The sequence below is a fragment of the Pseudophryne corroboree genome, chromosome 12 (assembly GCF_028390025.1).
Source record: "Pseudophryne corroboree isolate aPseCor3 chromosome 12, aPseCor3.hap2, whole genome shotgun sequence".
In the NCBI taxonomy this organism is placed as follows: domain Eukaryota; kingdom Metazoa; phylum Chordata; class Amphibia; order Anura; family Myobatrachidae; genus Pseudophryne; species Pseudophryne corroboree.
The window spans coordinates 114,186,936-114,206,496 of NC_086455.1; the positions used below are offsets into that span (position 1 = coordinate 114,186,936).

Here is a 19,561-nt window from a genome sequence, read left to right on the forward strand (position 1 = left end):
CCTTGTCTCTCCACTTCATGGAAACCTTTGCCCCCATTATTAACAGGTTGGCTCGGCTCCAGCTGCTCTTCTCTAATAAGGATATTCTTTTTCTCGGCTCAGCCGTCTACTCACTGTTAGAAGAGAAACTTCAGATAGAGATACCGAACCCTTTCACTGGGATCTTAGTCTCTATTCAGTCGGAATCCTTGTCTCCACTCCTGAACTTTGTCCCCCTTTTATTAGGCGGACGCAGCCTTTTCACCTGGTAAAGCCTGCACCCCCTTTCTTTAGGTGGGATCGGGCTATTACCATCTTTTCTTTTGAAACCTGCACCCTCCCTTTAGTTAGGAGGGATTGGGTCAGTATAAAGAAAAAAAAAAAGAAAAAAAAAGGAAGAAATCTTCAAGGCGCAGGAGCTCCCTTCTGTGCTTGTACCTCCTAGGCACAATTTTCCAAACTGAGGGAGGAGGAATGTGAAGGGGGAGGAGCCGGCTGTGCAGACAATGCTAATTTTAGATTGTGCCACACCTCCGGTAGCAAGCTTCACATCCCTAATGTCTAAGGAACGCTCGAGTGTCCCCTAGTGGATGAAAGAGAAATATTGTTCTCTATCTTCGCATAATGTTCAGGGGATTTCCAAACCTTGTTACCATTAAGGGTACTGGGAAGAGCCATAGTCCCATTTTTGTGCCCTATCTCCACCGGCCAATGTGGACATAAGTGGTGCCATAATAAGATAAGAGGTTCCCACTTCCCCATTATTGCGTGATTTGCTTGCAGGATCAGATGGTGTGTTGTCAGGACCCAATTGAGAGTGCACCCTTTGCGCTATAATAAAACACTACCTAACTTAATGAATACTAGAAATCGGAAAAAAAACTACAGGGGACGAGGAGGAGCCACTTTATATGCCATCTGGAGATGTTTTCATCTAGTCTGTATCCACCCAAACTTAGAAGGGAAGCTACTCACTGTTTTATTGCCAAGGAGGATTACATTTTTAAGTTGTCATTTATGAGAATCCAGCGTACAGAGGCTTTCCTTCTGCCTGTCTCACCTCTCTTCCTCAGACATGACCGTCTCTTCTTCGTAGTCAGATTCCTCCTGAAAATCCTCTTCTGACATAGCCTCCTCTTCTACAAAATCACTATCCATCGAAGGCCTTTGACGGTCAGGCCTGCGGGCACGCTGTTTAGGTCGACACTCTGGACAGAACCAGTCCCCTTCAGGAATGTACTGGGAGAGGCAAAAAAAACCAAACAACTAAATAAATAGGATTTTAATTACCTACCGGTAAATCCTTTTCTCGTAGTCCATAAGGGATAATGGGGGAATCGAGTACGATGGGGTATAGACGGGGTCCAAAGGAGCCGGTGCACTTTCAATTTCTTAAACTGGGTGTGTTGGCTCCTCCCCTCTATGTCCCCTCCCACAGGCAGTTTTAGGTAAAACAGTGCCCGAAGGAGAAAAGACATACTTGAGAGAAAGAACATAACAATGAGTGGTGAGATTTTCACACCAGCACACCACGAACTTAAAAACGACCAGCAACGGCTGGTAACAAAGCAGCAACAGCTGAACAGGTAACCATAGAAAAGTCAACGCATAGAGGCGGGTGCCCAATATCCCTTACGGACTACGAGAAAAGGATTTACCAGTAGGTAATTAAAATCCTATTTTCTCTAGCATCCATAAGGGATATTGGGGTAATCTAGTACGATGGGGACATCCCAAAGCTTCCAGAACGGGCGGGAATGTGCGGAGACTTCTGCAGCACCGCCTGCCCAAACTGGCTATCCTCTTTGGTCAGGGTATCAAACCTGCAGAACTTCAGAAAGGCGTTCTTCCCCGACCAGGAAGCAGCTCGGTATAGTTGCAAGGCCGAGACTCCACGAGCAGACGCCCAGGATGACCCCACCGATCTTGTAGAGTGGGCCTTCAGAGACTTCGGAACAGGTAAGGCTGCCGACACATAGGCCTGTTGGATAGTAAGTCTAATCCAACAAGCAATGGAGTGCTTTGAAGCAGGGCAACCCTTTTTCTGTGCATCATAGAGCGCGAACAAGGGATCAGTCTTTCGGATTCGAGCCGTTCTATCGACAGATCTTCAAGGCTCGCACAGCATCCAATGCCCCGCGGTAACAGAAGTGTCAGAACGTGACGGAACCACAATAGGTTGATTCAAGTGGAATGCAGAGACAACCTTCGGCAGGAACTGCTGCCTAGTCCTGAGCTCCCCTCTGGATCAAGTAAGGGCTTTTACGCGATAAGTCCCCCAATTCAGAGACACGCCTAGCAGAAGCCAGGGTCAATAACATCCCAGTCTTCAACGTGAGGTACTTGTCTTCTACAGTCATGAGAGGTTCAAACCATGAGGAACGTAGAAATTCCAACACTACATTCAAATCCCAGGGTGCCGTGGGCGGCACAAAAGGGGGATTAATGTGAAGCAATCCCCTGCAAGAAGGTCTGAACTGCTGGCAATACCACCAATTTCTTCTGGAAGAAAATGGAGGGGGACGAAATCTGGACCCTTAATGGAACACAGACGGAAGCACTTATCCACACCAGCTTGCAGGAAACGGAGGAAAGGTCCCAAGTGAAACTCCGCAGGTGGATACGTGCGTTCCTCGCACCAAGAGACATATCTCCTCCAGATATGATGATAGTGTTTTGTCGTCACAGGTTTCCTGGCCTGAACCATGGTAGCAATAACCTTTTTGGAAAGGCCCTTGTGAGCTAGGATGATCCGCTCAACCTCCAAGATGTCAAATGAAGCCGCCGTAAGTCCGGGTAGACGAACGGTCCTTGTTGAAGAAGATATCTTCTCATTGGCAGAGGCCAAGGGTCTTCGACGGACATGTCCACAAGATCCGCGTACCATGCCCTCCGAGGCCAATCCGGGGCAATCAGAATTGCCTGGACTCCGATTCCGAATTCGCTTGAGCACACTTGGGAGCAATGGAATCGGTGGAAACATGTAGACCAGCCTGTAAGGCCAAAGCAATGTCAGTGCATCTACTGCCCTCGCCTGAGGGTCTATGGTTCAAAAGCAATACCAGCGAAGCTTCTAGTTGAGACGAGAAGCCATCATGTCTATCTGTGGGCAGCCCCACCGGTCGATGATTTGCTAAAAAAAACACCTGATGGTGAAGCACCCACTCTCACCGGGTGGAGATCGTGACGACTCAGGAAGTCTGCTTGCCAGTTGTCTACTACCGGAATGAAGATTGCGGATATTGCTCTTGCATTTCTTTCTGCCCAGGAGTTTCATTGATACCTCTTGCATGCAGGCCCTGCTTCTTGTCCCCCCTTGTCGATTGATGTATGCCACTGCCGTGGCGTTGTCCGACTGTACCTGGATCGCGTGATCCCTGAACAGAGGAGAGACCTGAAGCAGGCATCGTAGATCGCCCGAAGTTCCAGAATGTTGATCGGAGGGATGGCTTTGTGGGCTGACCACCTGCCCTTGAACTAAACACCCTGGGTGACAGCTCCCCATCCTCGCATCTATCGTGAGGAGAATCCAATCCTGAATCCCGAAACTTTGGCCTTCCAGTAGGTTGGAGGACTGTAGCCACCACGGGAGAGGAATCCTGGCCTGAGGCAACAGCTTAATTATCCAGTGCATCTGAAGATGTGATCCGGACCACTTGCTCAGGAGGTCCAACTGAAAAGTTCTGGCATGGATCCTTCCATACTGGATCGCCTCGTATGAGGCAACCATTTTCCCCAACAATCTTATGCAAAGATGGATGGATACCCGAGAAGGCCGGCGAACCATGCAAACCATCTCCTGAAGGGTTCTCGCTTGTCCTCTGGAAGAAACACCTTTTGGGCCACAGTATCCAGCAACATTCCCTGCAGGAACAGGAGCCTCTGAGTTGGCTCCAGGTGGGACTTCTGTAAATTGAGGATCCACCCGTGATGGGACAGAAGCTGGATAGTGCGGTTTATATGGAGCAATAAAAGCTCCTTGGATCTTGCTTTTATCAGAAGATCGTCCAGGTAAGGGACAACATTGACCCCCTGGACCCAGAGTTGGATCATCATCTCCACCATCACCTTCGTGAACACCCTCGGAACCGTGGACAGGCCGAAGGGTAGCTTTTGTAACTGGTAGCGATCGTTCAGCATGGAAAACATCAGGTAGGCCTGATGAGGTGGCCAAATGGGGACATGGAGAAAGGCGTCCTTGATATCCAGGGAGACCATGAACTCCCCCGTTCTTCCAGGCCCGCAATCACCGCTCGCAAGGATTCCATTTTGAACTTGACAACCTTTAGGTAAGAGTTCAAGGATTTTAGCTTCAAAATGGGTCTTACTGAACAGTCTGAGTTCGGCACCACGAACAGGTTGGAGTAGTAACCATTTCCCTGTTGATGCAGCGGCACTGGAACAATATCTTGGGAATGGACCAACTTCAGGATGGCCTGTTGCAGCGTAACACGCGTATCCTCCAAAGCTGGTAAGCTTGATTTGAAAAATCATTGGGGAGGAGCACTGTCAAACTCCAGCTTGTAGCCCTGATAAATGAGGTCCTTAACCCAGGTATCCTGGCAGGAATTTTCCCAGATGCGGCTGAAGTGACGCAGACGAGCTCCCACTTTCGGAGTGGGTGGGCACCATCATGCTAAGGCCTTAGTGAAAGCTGAACTGGTGCTCTGTTCCCGAGAACTGGCGATCACTGGTTTTCTTGTCTTACCTCTGGTGCCTCTAGCCACGTTGGTGCCTCTAACCGGAGGGGTCCCAGAGGGGAGAAACGTGGATTTCCTCGCAGTAACTTTAGAAATCCACGTATCCAATTCTACCCTGAAGAGCCATTCCCCCGAAAAGGGGAGAGACTCAACACTGTGCTTAGATTCTGCGTCCGCTATCCACTGACACAACCACAAACTCCTGCGCGCCCTCACTGCCATAGCAGTGGTTCTAGCATTAATATTATCTATCTCTTGGAGGGAGTCACACAAGACACGTGCAGTGTCCTGAATGTGTTTCAGGAGAGTCAATGTAGTGACCAGGGGCATATCCCCCGAGAGGCCCTCCTGAGTCTGAAACGTCTACAGCCGGGGGTTCTTCCCAGAATTTATCTGGATTTTTCCAGGCTAACTTAAAAAGGTCATCTAACTGCATAATCAGGGAAAGTGACACTGGGCTTGTTCTGTGTGAAGAAAAAAACGACTGCTGTTTGCAGCGTCCTCTAGAGGGAGTTTTAACACGTCCCATATAGCTAAAATGAGGGGTTCAATACCCTGTGCAAAAGGGGAATCCCAAGTAACAGGTTCCAATTCCTCCCAATCCTCCAGTATTTCCTCATCTGAATCTGAGAGTAAAGCAGGTAACCCACGGTTTAGTGGCCCTGAATTAGAGGGGAAAGGGTGGATTTTTGTTCTGCCCTTGCAGCCAGGTCTGCAATAGCCTGCTGCAACTGTTGTTTTTTGAGCATTAGCAGTGAGCCGGGATGACACATCTGACATGTTTTTTTATAGCACCTAGCCAGGAAGGCTCTTGACCCTTCCCGCCAGTCCCCTCACTGTGCTGTGAGGAATGACTACATTGTTCACATGATAATGAACCAGACGTAGGAGTAGAGAATTTGGTGTGACACACACTGCATAATTAGTGTTTTACTACACTACATACACACAGACAAGTAATATGATAGTAAGCCTGCCCTTACTGTATGTGAGAGGGAGACACAGAGGAAGGAACAGCACACCCAAGCTAAGCAGCTCCAGTGAGGCTGCAAGCTGATATATCACGGTGAAACAGTTTTGTTTTTTTGTCCTTTCCAGGACACAGATTAGTGTACAACAGCGGCTTTCCCCCTTTGCTACACCCCTGTACCAGTTTTCCTGCGTATCCTGAGTGTCTGGAGGAGCTGTGTGTGCCTGCTGCTGCAGCAGCTGTAAGCAGAGGAAGGCGCCAGAAAGCTGCTGGTCCCGCTCTGAGGAAGCTCCGCCCCCTGTAATGGTGCCGGAGATTCAGTCATATTTATACTGGCAAAAGTCTCCCCTTGAGTAAAAAAAACATCACACAAGTGCTAGTTTAAGCCACCACTGCCAGTGTAAACAGGGGGCTATAGCGGGTCCCCCCAGGAGGGTTCCGTATGCCACCCCCGCATTCTGCCGCACCGAAAACTGGGGGAACCCCTAGTGGGGACCCCGGTTTGTACTCACCACAGATGTCACGTTTAGGCTATCGTTAGTGGTGTGCGGTGATTATGACCGCTAAGGCGCAGTGCCCCACTGTACAACAACCTCTCAGGAAGGTGGTCCTGCAGCGTGGAAGCGCCTCTGACACCTTGCAAGGCCGGTGACAGTCTTCCCCCTAACTCCCACGGTGTAGGTATGCCGTTGCCCAAACAACATGCTGAAAATAAAGATTTAAAAGAAACTGAAGAAAACTCTCTGGAGCTGCAGAGATGTGCATCCTCTCCTGAGGGCACTTTTTTTCTAAACTGCCTGTGGGAGGAGGCATTAAGGGGAGGAGCCAGCACACCCAGTTGAAGAAATTTAAAGTGCACCGGCTCCTTTGGACCCCGTCTATACCCCATCGTACTAGATTCCCCCATTATCCCTTATGGATGCTAGAGAAAAGTGCTTTCGAACAAATTCTCACACATTATCAAATAAAAGTGATATCATCCAAAATGGTCTAGTTGGTTCTTCAGACCTTTATCATGAAGCAAGAAATGTATAATGGAGGAAAGAAGCTAAAAACTTATACAGAGATTAAACTTTATACTACTTTCTCGCAAGCCCAATGACCACAAATAAAATACACAACCATCCTGTATTCTGGTAACAAAACATGTATCCCATTACTACCATTAACTAAAGTTTATTTTCAATAGAAAACCACAAATTATGGCATTCAGTAAATTGTATGGAGCTAACCTTCAGCTTTGGCCTGACACAATAGATATGGTGTCCTCTCTCACAGCCATCACACAAGAGCATGCTCTCTCCATCTCCTTTCTTACGACACACTTTGCACCTGGCATTGAGAATGGAGTGGGACCACAAGATGCTGCGTTCCAAAGTGGACAAGTGCAGGAAGATTTGAGAAAAGCTGCCAGATGACAGTAATGATTCCCGCCAGCGATCCAATAATGTCCTTTGGACACGCCCACTGTCACTAGTATCTAAAGCAAAAAACAGAAAAAGTTATGCTGCAATTTCATGCAACATTCACAAATTAAACAGACAATGTAATAAAAAAAATATAACACACCCTCTCTTTCATTAGTTTGATCATCGTCTCTCTTTTTCTTGTCTTCCTTCTTTTTTTTGTCTGATTTTGAATCCTTTTTATGATCTTCTGCATCTCCTATATAAGATCAAATAGTGTTACATTGCCAGATCAGTGAGAAAACTATAGTATGTAGGTTGGGAAAGGTGGGTGGGTTGGCATCTCCCTCCCCCAAGGATCTAATAGAAACCAATTGACACTGTACATTATGCAAAAACTAACCAATAATATTTGGAATCCTAAAGCAACTCCTCTCCCATGACAGTACACATGTTGAAGATATACTTAATAGCAATAGTTGTAGAAGAAAATAACCAAATTAAACAGATGTAATAACTGGAGAAGGGATAAAGAAGTGATAAAGCAGTGATAAGTGTAAGGTGATAACGCACCAGCCAATCATTACGGATTTGATTAAGAAAAAAAAAAAAAAGGACAGTTAAGAGCTGACTGGCTGGTGCGTTATCACCTTCCACTTATCACTGCTTTATCCATTCTCCAGGATTAATACATCTGCCACAGTGTGATAAATGACTTAGCAAATTTTAGCTTTGCCTCATAAGGGATACTACTGTATCTCTTGCTGCAATAAATCACCAGAATACGTCCACGACTCCACAGTAGAACCTATTCAGAACCTACTTACCAAGAGGGGCTTTTAAGTACTTGCGTTCCACTCCTTGCTCTATTTGTAGTAATACTCGTGCAAGGTAATGTATAGAATTCGTTGCTGACTGAGGAGTGCTGGCATTTGTAGATGCTGCACTTGGTGTGTTGTTTTTCAAACCATGCAACCTGCATAAAAAATAAAGACACTGTAGCTATGAATCTCCACAAAAACAATATAGTAATGTAATAAAGCATTAAAAAACTTGCAGGTGATGATAGTTACTGAAATTTATTTTGACGCTTGAATAAAGTTATATTCAGCAAGACTTAAATATGGTAAATGATGGTCATTTCAGTTGTAAATGAAAAATGTAATGAGCGATTTTGTGAAAATCCCCGCACTACCCTTCTGGGATAGCTGCAGGAGTGCCATGCTTGGGATGATCACAGCTCAAGATATGTCCCACGACAGCTCTGATGTTAAGAGTGGGATGGGGGTAACATAGCAACAGTTTCTGAGGTTGAAAAGAGACAAATTTGTCCATCGAGTTCAACCTGTTCGTGGTCTCCTACACTGAACTATTTTTAATACTGATTTTAACTGTGGTGAGTGTTTAGCCGTAAACTAAAATACTCAGTTTTTTTGTTACTATAGTACATGATTTACCCATCATAGCCCTGTATATCCTTATCCATTAGGAATTTATCAAGCCCATTTGTAAAAGTAGTGACAGAGTCCGCCATTACTACTCTCTCAGGCAGGGAATTCCATATATGTATTATCCTTACTGTGAAGAAACCTTTCAGTCTCTTTGTGCGAAATCTCCTCTCCTCCAAACCTAAGCGGGTGTCCACGTGTCCTTTTTGATGATCTTACCAAAAACAAATCCTCCGCTAGCTCTGTCTATTGACCCCTTATATATTTGTAAATGTTAATCATGTCCCCTCAATCTCCTTTTTTTCAATGTAAACATGCCTAGCAAGTCTTTCCTCATATTCTAGAGTCTCCATCCCCTTTATGAATTTGGTTGCTCATCTCTAAACCTTCTCTAGTTCCAGTATATCCTTTTTATAGTATGGTGCCCATAATTGTACACCATATTTAAGATTTCGCCTCATCCCTTGCATCAATTACCGTCTTAATGCATGCTAATATCTTGTTTGCCTTTTTTGCTGCATACCTAATTTGGTTACTACTGTTAAGTTCATTATCTATGTGAACACCTAAATCTTTTTCCAGTACAGAATCCCCTAGTTTCTCCCCGTTTAGTATGCAGGTAGGGTGTATCACTCAATAGCTGGGCAAAACAAGGCCATTCTGTTAAATCGTGGATAAATGAACATGAAAAAGTGTATTTCGGTTGACATCTTTAAACATGTTCCATATTTAAATAATGCATACTAATACCGAAACTAAAACTTGCATATAGTAGACAATTTATTTTTGCCTTCATTAAATGGAACTATATATTGTTTATTATACAACTACTAGTCTATCAAAGACAGTTGGTTCTAAAAGAAAAAGACCAAAGTCAATGCACTACCTGCAAGGCAGTTGTTCAAATTAATCATATATACTGTAGATATGAAAAATGTTCTGAATTATAAAATAGGAATTTGGTACTTACCAGATAAAACCTTTACTTTGAATCCACAGGGGTCACTGGAGTACTCTTGGGATATGGACGGGGCATTAGCAGGGATAGCACATTTAAATATTTAAATTAGTAAACCACCAGCCCCTCCATACTCCCAAAGTACCTCAGTGTTTTTTACTGAGACGAACAGGAGCGATAGAGGAGGAACAATGGAGAATTACATTTAACATTATAACATAACGGACAACTAGAAAGTTGACACAATAGATAACAATCACCTTAACATTTGAACAAGTCGGTGAAAATGTGTTACCATAAGATATACTGAACTTACCACAATCTTGGTGAAACTGCTATAGTGCCCCTGTGGATTCAAAGAAAAGGATTTATCTGGTTAAGTACCAAAATCCTATTTTCTTTTTCATCCACTAGGGGGTCACTGGAGTACGCTTGGGACGTACCAAAATTTCCCCCTTGGGCGCGAGAACTGGTTGTCACCTTTAACACTAGACGGCCAAAGCTAGATGCTGATGCCGCAAACGTATCAAATGTTTAAAAGCGCACAAACGTGTGCACTGATGACCATGTAGCCGCATGGCAACATTGCGTCGTAGAAGCTCCACGACCGGCTGCACATGGCGTTCCCACAGCACGAGTATGTGCTGAAACAGATGCAGGCGGTGGTAGACTAGCATGAAAGTACGCTTTACGAATGGTCAGCTTAATCGATCTGGCCAAGGTCTGTTTGGAAGCGGTCCACCCTATCTTGACTGCATCAGAGAGAACAAAGAATGCATCTGTTTTATGCACTATTGATGTTCGGACTACATAAATGCGCAGTGCGCTTACTCCATCCAAAGTAACTGGAGTTCCTGAACCTTCTGAAAAAACAGGAACTACGATTGGTTGATTGATGTGAAAGGAAGATACTACCTTAGGTAGAAAAGCGGGATTCGTCCGAAGTTACACTCTGTCATCACGAAGTATCAGATAAGGCACCCAATTCTGAAACACGCCTTGCCGAAGCTAAGGCTAGGAAAAACACTGTTTTCCTAGTTAGAAACTTAACATCCACTTCTTGTAAGGGTTAAAAAAAATTGGAGACTGCAAAAAAGCTAAAACTAGATTCAAATCCCATGGCGCTGTAGGTGGTATAAACGGAGGTTGAACTCTGAGGACACTTTGCAGGAAAGTGTGAACTGTTGGCAAAAGGGCCAAACGCCTTTGAAAGAAAACGGACAAGGCAGAGACCTGCACCTATGGTGTAGCTAAACGTAGTCCTCTATCTAACCCCGTATGGAAAAATAGCAAAAGATGGGAAAATTTGAAAGAAGATGTCGGAAAACGTCCAAGCTTCACACCAACCTATATAAGCTCGCCAAATCCTGAGAGAATGAGCTGATGTAACTGGATTTTTAGCACATAACATGGTTGGTATAACAGACTCTGGAATGCCCTCTTGTCTTACGAGAGCGGTCCCAACAGCCACCCCATCAAAAGCAGCTGCGCTAAATCGGGGTAAAGGAACCGACCCTGTTGTAGTAGGTCTGGACGTAATTGAAGTGGCCACGGATTGTCTGCGAGTAGACCACGGAGATCCGAGAACCACGCTCTCTGAGGCCATCTTGAATTTGAAGTCCCTGAGATAAGGGTTCAAAGATTTCAAGTTCAGAATTTGCCTTATTGAACCATCCGGCTTCGGAACCACAAAAAGGTTCGAATAGTAACCTTTGGTCAACTGATGAGGTGGAACTGGAACAATGACCTCGGACACTATCAATTTTCGGATAGCGCCCAGTAGAATAGCTCTGTCTGCCAGCAAAGGCGGCAAGACTGATTTGAGGAATCTGTGAGGTGGGAGAGTTTGAAACTCCAGCCTGTACCCCCGGGACACAATATCCAATATCTAAAGAAGGTGTGAGAGGGTTTGTACTTTCTAGGCCTAGTGGGCCGAAAGGACTGTGACGTGTTGGGCGTAAAAGGCTTCTTCGTAGCCAGTACAGCTGAGGGGAGAAAAGGAGACATACCCACTGCAGCCGTGGCAATCCACGCATCCAGCACCTCCCCAAACAGAGCCTGACCTGTATAGGGTAGGCTCTCCACACTTTTCCTGGATTCCACGTCCGCAGACCATTGGCGCAGCCAGAGACGGACATGGAGGAGATCCCCGCAGCCATGGAACCCAGATCCTTCATGGATTCTACCAGGAACCCTGCAGAATCCTGTATGTTACGTAAAAATAAATCAACGTCACCTTTAGCCATTGTAGTCAAGTCCTCCTGCAGAGTGATTGACCACTTGGCAAGCTTTAGAAATCCATGCACAGGCAATAGTAGGCCGCAGTATAGCCCCTAAAGCCGTGTATATGGATTTGAGCGTAGCATCCACTTTGCGATCTGCCGGGTCTTTCAACGCGGTAGATCCTGGGACTGGTATGACCACCTGTTTTGACAGCCTAGAGACAGAGGCGTCAACTATAGGCGGAGACTCCCATTTTTTTCTATCATCTTCCGGGAAGGGAAAAGCAACCAGAACCCTTTTAGGGATCTGGATTTTTTTCTCCGGGATTTCCCAGGATTTTTCAAATATAGCATTTAATTCCTTAGATGCCGGGAAGGTGAGAGGGGCTTTCTTACGGTCTGTAAAAAAGGCCTCCTCAACCTGCTCAGTAGGTGTGTCAGAAATATGTAACACATGCCGCATGGCCTCAATCAACAACTGCACCCCCTTAGCAAGTGATGCCTACCCCCTCGACACAACCCCATCACCGCCTGCTGTGTCAGAATCGGTATCAGTGTCATCCTGTATAATCTGGGCAAGAGCACGTTTGTGAGAATGTACCGCAGGGGGCCCCCAAGGGCGCAGTATCAGACCATACTGCCATAGAGGACTGCAATACCTGAGTAGCATGCTCAGTCCTTGCAACCCTTTCAGAAATCTGAGAAATAGGCCCCCTAAGAGAGGTTCACTAGCTGGGATCTGCGCTACAACAGTGCAATCCTGATTACATGGGATGGGATCTTCCTGAGAAGATAAATCCTCTGCAGCATATGAGACGGAGTCTCTAGACATGTTTGCTTGTACACCCCACACACACACACACAGGTTATAGGGCAGACAGAAACCCCACCCCACAAGAATGGCAGAGAGACACAGAGATTGGGGCCAACCCACACAGCGTGCTATATAGGTATAGGGAGACCCTTAACCAGCGCTGACTGTGTCCCTTAATAGGTGACAGTCTATACACAGCCTCCCCTCCCTTCTACAACCCCCTGGTACCGTACAGATAGCTGGAAGTGCTCTGGAGAGACTGCTGTTCCACTGGCAGCGTGTCTGCAGGCAGGAAAATGGCGCTGAACGCTGCTGGGTCTGCTCTGAGAAGCTCCGCCCCCTTAATGGCGCTGTCTTGACGCTCTTCCTTGATTATACTGGCCTGAGTGCTGGCTGAGATCCGCGGATCCCGACAGGCTCTTTGGTCAGTGTAGGGTTAAGGCGCCGGCTCAGGGCGCCCCACCTAAGTACCGCTGAGCTCCCGGAGCGTAGTTAGTACTGCACTCCTACCCTGTAGCCACCATCTTCACATCGCCTCCCTGCTTGTTAAGGAGCCGATTACTCATTTGCCACACTTCAGCTCTGTAAGGGGGTGGTAGCATGCTGCTGGGGGTGAGCGTTCCCCTGCGGCAGGGAGCAATCTATCCCCTCTGGAGCTCAGTGCCCAGTCAGCGGAGACAGTGGCTCAGACCCCGCAGGGCGGACACTGCTCCCCCCCCAGTCCCTCGATGCAGGAAGGCTATTGCCAGCAGACTCCCTGTAAAAAAACAAGCTCTAAAATAAACTTTTCTAAAGAAGCTCAGTAGAGCTCCCCTAGCTGTGACCGGTTTCTCCAGGCACATTTTCTAAACTGAGTCTGGTAGGAGGGGCATAGAGGGAGGAGCCAGCCCACACTGTTAAACTCTTAAAGTGCCAATGGCTCCTGGTGGACCCGTCTATACCCTATGGTACTAATATGGACCCCAGCATGCTCTAGGACGTAAGAGAAATTGCGGATCCACTCATCTGTGGATTTCAAACCACGCCAAGTGAAACGTTTGAAGGCATGCTCCTACCACTGAAGATCCGAGATGGGCTGGAAGCCCGTCATGCCACAGGCTTGTCAGCGAACTTTGAGTACTGACAATGGTAATTGGTTTGTTGGAAACCACGTCCTGTACCACGTGTACTCTGTATGGTTGTTCCTCTAGCACGGTCTCAAGAGGACGGAGGTCGAAAAGATTTGAGTGCAGGTTCAGCGTATTTCCGTTTAGGAACTGGTGCGGGCAATGGCAGGAAAACAGATTTTCCCCCAGTAGCCTGAGAAATCCATTTGTCCAATTGAGGACCAAATAACTCGCCAGCGTAATGCAATACTTCTATTCTTCATTTTGACTCAGCCTCTGCCTGCCAAGAGCACAGCCAAAACGCCCGTCGGATCGCAACTAGTGAAGCTGAAAGCAGAGAACAAACCTGGCCGACGTCAATAGAAGCCGTACCTAAATACTCTGCAGATTCACAGATGTGATTAGCAAGAATTATAAGCTGGTCTAAAGGAAGATACTGTTGTAGGGCAAATTTGAGCAGTGTTGGCCATGCAACGACAACCTGGTTAACCCAAACTCCAATTAAAGCAGGTCTAACACCACCCCAACTGCTGTATACATTGACTTAGCATAGCTACAGGTCTGTAAGAGTCGTTGCAGCGGGGACTGGAATGGGGGGGGGGGGGGGGGGAGGGAGAGTTCCATCAGGTAACCCACGCTCACTTTTGCATAAGCTTTACTAACCATGCACAGAGTCAGACAGGTATATAGTGAGAGGCAATAGCCACAACTCAATAACAAATTTAACTAAAGTGTGTATAATCGAGAAGTGCAGTGCATGTGTAACACACTAAAACCAGTTAAATATATATTTCACATTATTCCTACTAACCCCCCTGAACCCCCCAGTGGCTGTGTGTTGTAGGACCGGCACCAAACTTTCTGTAAAAAGAATCAAGTAGTTGCGTTAAAATGGCGTCCAGGCATGTGCTTTCACCTTATACATTAAATTCCTATTTATAATAAAGCACTTTGTCAGGTTATAACTGAAGCGCATAGTAGATATAGATACATCAGGTCTGTATGTATAACACTGTAGTAATATAAACATCAGATCCCCATAATCATGTATTGTAGGCTTAATAGTCTGATAGCAGGGACCTTACATGTGCATAAAGGAAGTAAAACAGCAAATTTATGTGAGCATCCCCTGAGCCCCCCGCCCACAATACCCCCCCCCCCCCCCCCGCGATTTTCCCCCTTCAGCGTCGCAGCTTAGTGCGGCTGTGCTGGCGGACCTCGGCAGCAGTAAGAGCTGTCCGCGGACTGAGTAAGGGGCGAGCCGCGGCAGTGTGGACCTGGCGGCAAGCGAGAACTAACCGCGGGAGGCAGACGGGGAGCGGCGGTGGGCGCCCAGCGGCTGCAGCTTGGCCCGACGCAGCTGGGCTGGGGAGTGAGAGCCTCTAAGTATATAAAAAAAAAGTAAAGACCCCACATGGCGGGGCGGCAGCATGAGCTATCCGCCCCGCTCCCCCAGTATACATATAAAACGGAGTGGCGGCAGTGTGAGCTGCCTGTTACCTGACTCCAGTGGAGGCTATGACGGTGCTTCTCTCTCTAAGCTCTGTCCAGCTCCGTTGTGCAGCCTGAGGCTGGAAACAGCTACTGCTGATTCTGGTCTATGAAGGGGCTCCTCTGCTGAGCGCCGACAAGCCAATTGCTGTAGTCTGCAGCACCAACAATCCCGGACCCAAGCTTCTTAATAAACTGGGAAGGGATTGAGTATATAAAAAAAAAAAAAAAAAATCTTGTTAAAAATAAAAGTAAAGTGTGGGGAACTCTCCAATATGTACCATCCCAGAAAGGAACAAAAAAAAAAAACCCACTGACGTACTTTTGGAGTATGGAGGGGGTGGAGGGTTACTAATTAACATTTTTAAAATGTGCCTATCCCTGCTAACGCAGCGTCCATATCACAAGAGTACTCCAGCGACCCCTAGTGGATGAAAAAGAAACAGATTTTATCTGTCTTTGGGGGAATGCAAGCTACCACTGGCGGCAATCACCACCAAAAGGGTGTCCCTCCCCCCCCCCCCCCCCCTATGTTAAATGATAGAATGCTCAGGTTTTCTACCAAAATAGTACATTTAGTGGTTTATTTTTTTTGCTACATGCAAAAAAATAAACATGGAAGTATGAAAGAAAGCAGAAATGGTACATGCTAAGAACGTTGCTTACTGAATCATTGATGGAAACCATCAGTCCTCTGAAGATAGCTCCAGCAGGAAAATAATTAATTAGGATTAGTAACAAAACATGCAAAGATATCCCCTTAACACAGTGCATAGTCTATAAACCATCAAACACCATTTCCTACTCCAAATAAATACAAACAGATACAAAAATAAAATAAAAATAGGATTTTAATTACCTACAGGTAAATCCTTTTTTCATAGTCCATAGTAGATACTGGGGATCCATTTAGTACCATGGGGTACAAACGGGTCCACTAGGAGCCATGGACAATTTAAGAATTTGATAGTGTGAGCTGGCTCCTCTCTCTATGCCCCTCCTACCAGACTCAGTCTAGGAAACTGTGCCCGAGGAGACAGACATACTTTGAGAGAAGGATATAAAGGATAGTGGTGAAATTCCGAACTAGCACACACAAACCAGAGGAAAGCTATGCTAACCCAACTTTAAACAGGAACAGCAACAGCTGAACCAACAATACTTAACCAAGTAACCGTGCAAGAAGAACGAAGCACCGGGTGGGCGCCCAGTATCCTCTACGGCAGTGGTTCTCAAACTCGGCCCTCAGGACCCCACACAGTGCATATTTTGCAGGTAACCCAGCAGGTGCACAGGTGTATTAATTACTCACTGACATTTTAAAAGGTCCGCAGGTGGAGCTAATTATGTCACTTGTGATTCTGTGAGGAGACCTGCAAAGCATGCACCGTGTGGGGTCCTGAGGACAGAGTTTGAGAACCTGTGCTCTACGGACTACGAGAAAAGGATTTACCGGTAGGTAATTAAAATCCTATTTTCTATTACGTCCTAGGGGATAATAGGATTTTAATACCTACTGGTAAATTATTTTCTCTTAGTCCGTAGAGGATGCTGGGGACTCCAAAAGGATCATGGGGTATAGACGGGATCCGCAGGGGACATGGGCACTTTAAGACTTTAAATGGGTGTGAACTGGCTCCTCCCTCTATGCCCCTCCTCCAGACCTCAGTTATAGGAACTGTGCCCAGGTAGACAGACATTTCGAGGAAAAAGGATTTTTGTTAAACCAAGGGTGAGAGACACACCAGCTCACACCACCACACACCGTACAACATGGCTTTTAACGAACACCAGTTAACGGCATGAACCAAAATCAGCAACAGGCTGATCTTAACCGAAACACAACCGTCATGTAACCTAAGCAATAACTACTAATAGGTACTGCAGCCAGAGTCCGCACTGGGACGGGCGCCCAGCATCCTCTACGGACTGAGAGAAAAGGATTTACCGGTAGGTATTAAAATCCTATTTTCTCATACGTCCTAGAGGATGCTGGGGACTCCCAAAGAACCATGGGGTTTATACCAAAGCTCCAGACCGGGCAGGAGAGTGCGGACGACTCTGCAGCACCGACTGAGCAAACATGAGGTCCTCATCAGCCAGGGTATCAAACTTGGAGAACTTAGCAAAAGTGTTTGAACCCGACCAAGTAGCTGCTCGGCAAAGTTGAACCGCCGAGACTCCTCGGGCAGCCGCCCAAGATGAGCCCACCTTCCTAGTAGAATGGGCCTTCACCGAATCCGGTAACGGCAATCCAGCCGTAGACTGAGCATGCCGAATAGTATCACAGATCCAGCGTGCAATAGTCTGCTTAGAAGCAGGAGCCCCAATTTTGTTGGGAGCATACAGGATAAACAGAGCCTCTGTTTTCCTAATACGAGCCATTCTGGCTACATACATTTTCAAAGCTCTGACTACATCGAGAGACTTTGAATCAGCCAAGGATTCAGTAGCCACAGGCACCACAATAGGTTGGTTCATGTGAAACGCAGAAACCACCTATGGCAGAAATTGTTGACGAGTTCTCAATTCCGCTCTATCCTCATGGAAGATCAAATAGTGGCTCTTGTGAGACAAAGCCGCTAATTCCGACACTCGCCTTATGGACGCCAAGGCCAAAAGCATGACCACTTTCCAAGTGAGAAATTTTAACTCAACCTTTCGTAAAGGTTCAAATCAGTGTGACTTAAGAAACTGCAACACCACGTTAAGGTCCCATGGAGCCACCGGGGGCATAAATGGAGGTTGGATGTGCAGCACTCCCTTCACGAAAGTCTGAACCTCTGGAAGGGCGGCCAATTCTTTTTAAAGAAAATCGATAAGGCCGAAATCTGCACTTTAATGGAGCCTAACTTTAGGGCCGCATCCACACCTGCTTGCAAACATTGGAGAAAACGACCCAGCTGAAATTCTTCCGTAGGAGCCTTCTTGGATTCACACCAAGACACATATTTTCTCCAAATACGGTGATAACGCTTCGCCGTTACTTCCTTTCTAGCTTTAAGTAGAGTGGGGATGACTTCACCGGGAATACCCTTCCGAGCTAGGATTTGGCGTTCAACCGCCACGCCATCAAACGCAACCGCGGTAAGTCTTGGAACACGCACAGCCCTTGCTGTAACAGGTCCTCTCTTAGAGGAAGAGGCCAGGGATCTCCTATGAGTAATTCCTGAAGATCCTGATACCATGCCCTCCGTGGCCAATTTGGAACAATGAGTATCGCCTGAACCCTTGTTCTTCTTATGATCCTTATCACCTTTGGAATGAGTGGAAGTGGAGGGAACACATATACCGACTGAAACACCCACGGAAGATAGGCTTATATTCCGGTGCATGTGCAGGTGAGACCCGGACCACTTATCCAACAGGTCCCACTGAATCACCCTGGCATGGAACCTGCCAAACGGAATGGCTTCGTATGCTGCCACCATCTTCCCCAGCACCCGCGTGCATTAATGAATCGACACACTCTTGCCGGTTTCAGAATCTCCTTGACCATGTTCTGGATTTCCAGAGCTTTTTCTACCGGGAGAAACACTCTCTGCAGTTCCAAGAATGACAGCCGTGTTGTCGGAACAAACTGTGACTTTGGCAAATTTAGGAGCCAACCATGTTGTTGCAGGACTGTCAGGGAGAGCGCAACGTTTCTTAGTAACTGCTCCTTTGATCTCGCCTTTATCAGGAGATCGTCCAAGTACGGGATAATTGTGACACCCTGCTTGCGCAGGATCACCATCATTTCCGCCATTACTGTGGTGAAAACCTTCGGAGCCGTGGAAAGACCAAACGGCAACGTCTGAAACTGGTAATGACAATCCTGAACAGCAAACCTCAGGAAAGCTTTATGTGGAGGATATATTGGGACATGCAAGTAGGCATCTTTTATGTCGACTAACGCCATAAAATCCCCCCCTTCCAGACTGGAGATTACTGCTCGGAGAGATTCCATCTTGAATTTGAATTTTTTTTTAGAAAGAAATTGAGGGATTTTATGTTCAGAATCGGTCTGACCAAGCCATCCGGCTTCAGGACCACGAACAGGCTTGAATAAAAACCTTCTCCCCGTTGTGACGGAGGGACCGTGACAATAACTTGCTGTAGATACAGCATTTGTATCGCAGCGCATACTACCTACCTTTCCGGAAGAGAAGCTGGCAAGTCCGATTTGAAAAATTGGTAAGGGGGCACGTCTTGAAACTCCAGTTTGTATCATTGGACCACGATTTCTAGCACCCAAGGATCCCTGGCCGTACGAGCCCAGACCTGACTGAAGAGTTGAAGACGTGCCCCCACCGGTGCGGACTCCAGCAGTGGAGCCCCAGCGTCATGTGGTTGATTTGGCAGCGGCCGAGGAGGACTTCTGCTCTTGGGAGCTTGCCACAGCCGGCGACTTTTTTCTTCTTCCCCTACCTCTAGCAGCAAGGAAGGAGGACCCTCGTCCTTTTTTGAATTTATTAGACCGAAAGG

The 19,561-nt window shown here is 46.7% G+C and overlaps 1 protein-coding gene across 3 annotated transcripts in view; it reads right to left on the minus strand.

The window, feature by feature from the left end:
• The window catches only part of BAZ1A (bromodomain adjacent to zinc finger domain 1A), a 284,468-nt gene that overhangs the window by 38,842 nt on the left and 226,065 nt on the right, over nucleotides 1–19,561 (minus strand). For all 3 annotated transcript variants that reach the window (XM_063947878.1, XM_063947879.1, XM_063947877.1), the window contains exons 21-24: nucleotides 7,883–8,031; nucleotides 7,219–7,314; nucleotides 6,882–7,129; nucleotides 1,040–1,218 (exon numbers count right to left, since the gene is read on the minus strand). In XM_063947878.1, coding sequence (XP_063803948.1) covers nucleotides 1,040–1,218; nucleotides 6,882–7,129; nucleotides 7,219–7,314; nucleotides 7,883–8,031 — 672 coding nt within the window. The remainder of the gene's footprint in view (nucleotides 1–1,039; nucleotides 1,219–6,881; nucleotides 7,130–7,218; nucleotides 7,315–7,882; nucleotides 8,032–19,561) is intronic.